Source organism: Pteropus vampyrus, unplaced genomic scaffold, assembly GCF_000151845.1.
Source record: "Pteropus vampyrus isolate Shadow unplaced genomic scaffold, Pvam_2.0 Scaffold22, whole genome shotgun sequence".
In the NCBI taxonomy this organism is placed as follows: domain Eukaryota; kingdom Metazoa; phylum Chordata; class Mammalia; order Chiroptera; family Pteropodidae; genus Pteropus; species Pteropus vampyrus.
In genome coordinates this window covers 7,768,870-7,775,672 of record NW_011888803.1, presented here as the reverse complement: position 1 = coordinate 7,775,672, position 6,803 = coordinate 7,768,870, and the positions used below count along the sequence as shown (strand labels likewise).

General features: G+C 38.0%; 1 protein-coding gene across 2 annotated transcripts in view; it reads left to right on the top strand.

Moving 5' to 3' along the window:
* Positions 1-6,803, top strand: part of MCOLN3 (mucolipin 3) — a 29,803-nt gene that overhangs the window by 21,756 nt on the left and 1,244 nt on the right. For both annotated transcript variants that reach the window (XM_011355573.1, XM_011355574.1), the window contains 5 exons: positions 1,245-1,357; positions 1,439-1,588; positions 4,745-4,846; positions 4,957-5,079; positions 5,885-6,091. In XM_011355573.1, coding sequence (XP_011353875.1) covers positions 1,245-1,357; positions 1,439-1,588; positions 4,745-4,846; positions 4,957-5,079; positions 5,885-6,091 — 695 coding nt within the window. The remainder of the gene's footprint in view (positions 1-1,244; positions 1,358-1,438; positions 1,589-4,744; positions 4,847-4,956; positions 5,080-5,884; positions 6,092-6,803) is intronic.

Below are 6,803 nucleotides of genomic sequence, written 5' to 3'. Positions count from 1 at the left end.
AGCATATTAGTACATGTTAGCTATTATGCTTTATTTTCTTCCTATCACTCTTATCTGAAAGTATTTTGTTCATTTACTTGTTTACTTCCTCGCTTGTCTCACTGTAGTCGAATAGCGTTCTGCCATGTCAGGGCCTTGTCTAGCTTGTTCACCATTGTATCTTTAGCGCCTAGTAAGACACCCAGCATATAATAGGTTCTTAATAAATATTTTATTATCTAGATAAGCATATTGTAACAGGATATGCAGGAAGACTAACTATATAAAGAACAAGAGACCACAAGCTGTTTAATAGAGATCTTTGATTAATGGTTGTGGCAATTTTTAAAATGACTTTTAACTTTCTTTAAATACTAATGGGAAGAACATTTATCAGGGCTTTTTCTCTTTGTTGCCTTTGTGTAAAGAATGCTTGGAATATTTAAATTACCCTAAAAAAAGAGTGTAAAGGAGCCATATAAAATTTGAAAAAACTTCAGGGTGTAAAAAAGAAAAAAAGAGCTGAATCAATAGAAAGGCGCACCATGTTTCTGGATGAGATTCAACCTTCTTCAGTATGTCAAATCTTCCTAAATGAATCTATAAATTTGACACGATCCCTTCCCCAAAATTACCAGTCAGGTTTTTATTGGAATTTGACAATATGATCCTAAAGAATATATATAAGGAAAAGTAAACAAGCAAGAATAACCAGCAAAAATTCCAGAAAAGAGTAATGAGAGGTATTCGTCTTCAGCATTAAAATACACAAAAACATCAAAAGGGTAAGATATGGTACTTGAATATATACAATAATTTGGTACATGATAAAGATAGCATTTCAAATTGTTGGGAATGATAGATTTGCTCTTTTGACTGGCAAAAGTAAAAGATTACTAATATCCGGTGGTGGAGAAGTTGTGGAGTTATGTGCAGGTATATTAACAGACATGATCTTTTGGGAGAGCAATTTCTTATGATCTGTTTTTAGAAATATGATATACCTTAACCCAACAATTCCACCTTTAGATATTCATTCACCTAAAGAATCACTTGTACTTGTGCCCCCAGAGGATTTGGAGACTTATTTATAGTAGGGAAAAACAGATTACAATCTGAGTGTCCATATAAATAAAGTATTGTACATCTATGCTGTGGTATGCAATGCAGCAGTTAAAACAAACCAGGCTAGAAATGAAAAGAAAAAAGTAGATGTCACCATATTAATGTCCCACTTCATAAGCATGCAATCCTTTTCCTTTCAGTTCAAAGGAACACTCATTACATGATGATCTTTGATGCCTTCGTTATTCTGATATGCTTGGTTTCGTTAATCCTGTGCTTTCGATCTGTGATTAGAGGACTTCGGCTTCAACAGGTAGGGGGTGTTGCATTCTAGGAATGTTACAGACATTTCGATTGACAAATAAATTCACTGTGCTTCCCCTTTTTCCTGAAGGAATTTGTCAATTTTTTTCTTCTCCATTATAAGACGGAGGTTTCTGTTTCTGATCGAATGGAATTTGTCAATGGATGGTACATTATGCTTATTATTAGTGATTTACTGACAATCATTGGATCAATTCTGAAAATGGAAATCCAAGCCAAGGTAAATTCTTTTCCTATTTATGCCACTGTGAGTATCAGATTTGCATTAATAGTAATTTATTTTTCCATAATATGAGAATTTGCAGAGTAAATTATTTCTTTCAAGCATTGTATTGAATAAACTTGGAATCAAAAACAGTAATTTTCTTAAATCTAGTCAGGAAATCTTTTAGACAGGGTTTTTCAAAGTGCGATCCACAGACTTCAGCATTAGAATCATTTGGGTACCTGGTAAAAATGCCCAAGTTAGACCACTTAATCTAAACTCTGGGGTGGGGCCTGTGAATTTTTACACACACCAAAATATATACAGACATCAAGGTAACTAAGGTAAGAGGTGGGGTTTTTGTTTTGTTTTGTTTTGTTTTATTATTTTATAAGAAATGCCAGAACCTTCAACAAAAGTAGAATAGGACTGAGGTGGGGAGTGAGGCCAAGATGCTATTGTGAGAGTGCCTACAGTTGTTTCCTTGTCCGTTGAAATTGAGAATGTCTCCATTTCTTATTTTTCCCATTGATATGCTACAAGGGTTTCCATTTTAAGTTAGTACTAACCCAGCTTACACATCAGTCCTCTCCCCCCACCTCCCCAAAGCAAAAATCAAATTAAGAAAGTAGTATTGTTCAAACTAGGCTTGTTCAAATTTATATTTTTCTAGGCTTGGCTGCAACTAAGAATGAGTATGAGCCTGTTATAATTCAGATTCTTGGGCAGAGACCCACAAATGCAATGGCTCAGATAAGATAGGAACTTATTTTTTTCTCATGTCATAGTCAGGATGGGTTTTCCAGGTTGGCGAGTCACTCTGCTCCACTCAGTCATTCAGAGACCCAAGTTTCTCCCATCTTCTTTCTCTGCCAGCCATTAAGGGCTCACCCAGACTGCATGATTGATGCTGGGTCATCTCACAAACAGGTTGCAGCAAGTGTAAGCGAAAGAATGGTCTGGTGGTAGCTCTTCCACAGTCTAACAGCCTTGATTCCAAGTGGCAGCCTTCATTTCTATTCACATTCCACTGGAGGGAATTTAGTAACATTTAACTGCAAAGGGCTCTGGGGAGTACAGCCCAGGCATATGCCTTGGAAGAAGAGAATAGGTTTAGGTGTACACGGAGCAGCTGCCACCATGTCATAGCTGTTGTATATATAATCAGAATAGATATTTAACTTTAGGGACAAAAAAAAAAAAAAAGGGAGTAGGGGAGTAGGGGGAGATTTGCAGCAAATCTTGATTTTTACCAACCTCAACTATCATAAACCTCAATGATCTCTTAATGGTATCCAATAATCTTTCCACATTTCTCTAGGCCATTCACTCTCCCTGTCATATAGATGATAATTTCATGTCTTCTTCTCTTCTGAAACCTCTAACATCCCTGCCTCATCCCCACTCTCAGCTGATCACCTCACTTCCTATTTCACAAGAACAATAGGAAAAAAAGAGAAATTCTACCAACTCCCACTTTGTCTACCTACCAACATCAGTGTCTACACACTCTGCTTTTTCTCTATCACTGTGGATATGTTATTTAAGCTACTATTCAAGGCCGACTCCTCCACCTGCCTACCACGTGCTGTCCCCATTTGCTTGTGGGCATAGCTCCACCTATTCTTCCTTTTCTCATGCATCAATTTTCTACTCTCTACCATGTCATTCTCATTAGCATGTTTTTTCCTCCCTTTCGAAAAGACACAATCTCTACCTATTTCTCCCTCCTGATACTTCCCCATTTTCTGCTCCTCTTTATATAGCAAAAGAGTAGTTAACCTTGTTTCTGATTCTGCTTCTCCCATTCTCTCTTATGCCTGTTCCAATCAGGCTGCCTTGCTACTCCATGGACAGTGTTCTTTTTGAGGACTTCTCATGTTGCTGAGTCTAATAATCAGTTATTGATTTTTCATTTTGACCTATCAGCAGCTTTTAACACTGCAAGCACTTCCTCTTTGTAGATGCACTTTTTTTACTGGGCTATCACTTACCTGTTTTTCTCCTGTATCATAGGCTGGCCCTCTGACTTTTCTTTGCTGGTTTCCTCTCATTGTCCCACTCTAGTAAAGTGATAGTGCATCAATGCATAGTGCTTGGACATCTTTTATTTTCTGCTACTGTCTTCATGATCTCATTCTGTTCCATGTTTTTAAATAGTATCTGTTTGCCGATGATTTCTAAATCTGTGTCTCTAGCTTGGAATTCTTCCCTGAATTCCAGCCTCAAATATCCAACTGTCTATTCCACATCTTCACTTGAATGTCTACTTGGCCTCTCAAATTTAACATACTTAAAAAAGAATTCCTAAGACCCCCACCTCCACAGTCCAAACCTGCATCTTCTTTCTAACTTTAGTTAATACCAACTCTTTTCAGTTGCTAAAGACAGAAGCCATAGATTCATCCTCGATTCCTCTCTTTCACTAATCCCTTCACCCCTACATCTAATTCAAGATGAAATCTTACTGATCTATCTTCAAAAGTCACCTCATCACCTCTACCACCAGCCTGGTCTAAGCCACCATCAGCTTTTACTTACATTATTGCAAAAGCCTTCTCATGCCTCCAACAATCTGCTCTCAACTATGGCAGTCAGTATTTGATCATATCACTCCTGTTCGAGGCTCTCAAATCTCCTTAATCTATTCAGAGTAAAAGATAAAGTTGTTAAATTACCACAAGGCTCTAACTATCTGTCCCCTAACCTCTGTGACTCTCTTCTCTCCCCATTACTCACTCCAGCCAGACTCACTGTCTTGCCAGGTGCCGTCCTGCCTTGAAGCCTTTGCATTTGCTGGTTCCTGTGCCTAGAAAGCTCTTCCTCTTGATTTTGTTTGGTTTGCTCTCTCACTCCTTTTAGGTGTTTGCTCAAGTGCCACCTCTTTAGTGAGACCTTCCCTGATCACCCTATTTAAAATGCAGCCCATATGCATTCCTTAACCCTTCTCCTAAATTTCTCCTCAGCACTTAACATTAGCTAATATATCAGTGTTTATTTATTTATTACTGTCATCTCTCTCCCCTCATTAGCATGTAAGTTTCATTAGGGTAGGGAATTTTTTCGGTTCACTGCTTTGTCCTTAGAACCTACAACGGTGCCTGACTCATAGCTACCCAATAAATATTTCTTGCTAATAAATTTCTGACTATTTTTTCCACTCTGTTTTAGAGTCTAACAAGTTATGATGTTTGTAGCATACTTCTTGGGACCTCTACATTGCTCGTGTGGCTTGGAGTCATCCGATACCTCAGTTTCTTTCAGAAGTACAATGTAAGGAATTTCATGGCTCTCCGTGCTGTTGGTATTTTTCTCATTCATAATTGTTACACTGCTTTGGCTGAAGGACGAAAGGATTTTAATGACCTCTCTCACTTTCCCAGCTCCTTATTCTGACACTTCAGGCAGCACTGCCCAACGTTATGAGGTTCTGCTGCTGTGCAGCCATGATTTATTTTGGCTATTGCTTCTGCGGATGGATTGTGCTGGGGCCTTACCATGAAAAGGTACTGCTAAACTCCTTTTTTCCCTGGCACCATTAAGCTCTTAGAATAGTGCCACTGGCTTGTTTTGTCTTTTCAAAGGAATTCTTTTTATTCTGTCTTAGCCTGAAAATGTCGAAATAGTATACCTATTGCCATGTTTATAAACTGGTAAGTTTCGACCCACTTGAGGCACTCATCTGCCTCAATTTCTTTTGTGGAATATGCCAGTCCTTTTTACCACCAGTGAAGTAAGTTTAGTCAATTTGATTCATCAATATGTATTAGAGTAGGTTATTTAGGTAAGGCTTCTTGAAATGTGACTATTTTAAAAAGTAGTATAGGGAGAAACTTGCGGAAATATTTGAAAATTTGTTCCTGGAGTTATGGTCTTAACTATAATGGAATGAATGGAAGTTATAGTCTTAACTTAAGGGGAATGAATTTTAATACGAGAAGTATGAGCATGTGTGGTTGGGACCTGGGTTTCTTTGCAGAAGCATTTCAAGGAACTCTTTCCATGAAGGTAAAGGGGAGGGGAAGGCTTGACTCTGAAAAGCACTGAGGGTGTCTGCCAGTCCCTTCTGCCTTTAATTCAGCCTGCTTCTGTTAAGAGTATCAAGAAGCAGCTATTTTCCCCAGGAAAAATAGTAGGTTTGTACATGTTGTATCACAAAGCAAATGCTTGTAGTTACCTCAAGTTATTGCTTTGAAAGAGTAGCTTGGCATATATGGCCCCTTTATTTTTAATACGGTGTCAAGAATGAAGATTCCCACGGGAAGGAGTGTGGAATAAAGTAAGCTTTTCTCTCTCTCTCTTTTTTTTTAGTTCCATTCTCTGAACACGGTCTCCGAGAGTCTTTTTTCTCTGATAAATGGAGATGATATGTTTGCCACATTTGCAGAAATGCAGCAAAAAAGTTACTTGGTCTGGCTGTTTAGCAGAATTTACCTCTACACATTCATAAGCCTCTTTATATATATGATTTTAAGTCTTTTCATTGCACTGATCACTGATACATATGAAACAATTAAGGTAGGTTCATCAGTAGCCGTAAGTGGCAGAATTTTCTAGAACTTGTGGAGTGACAATAAGATGTAATACCGTTTGGGGGAGGGGAATTGGTAGAATGTTAATTTCTTCAGGGTAGAGAAGGGACTGACGTATCCAGTACTAGTCATGTATGTGTTATACGGTTGGGAACCTGATTTAAAAATCTGTTATTATTTATATTGTCATCCACATGGGATATTTTAAAAATCAGTTTTGAGCCCTTTGAAATATGCAAAGGCAGAATAAATATCCATAGATATTTAAATTTCCAATAACCTTATACTGTTAGGTCCATAGATACTCACACTTGCAGACTTTTCTTTCTAGGTACGAGAGGAATAATGAAATATGGTGCCATGTGAATGGTCCAGTAATAAATAGAAAGCCCTCAGGAGTTGATGGATTATAAGTTGATAGTTATGATACCTTGCCTATGAAGCCAGGGCTATGAATTCATTCTTACCGAATCAGATATCAGAAACTGATTGTCCTCAATACTTGCTTGGCAGATGTGTATTTAGAGTCACCAAGGTGACTGGGAAAGAATGTAATTGTACTTGTCCAAGCCCCTCCCATGATGCTCTAAAAATTTACTACTTTCCACTTGGCATGCAGAGAACTATATGTTATTTGAGGGTGACATCCAGTATCTCTAAGAGTAATGTGAGTTGACAACTCTCCATGACACAAGCCT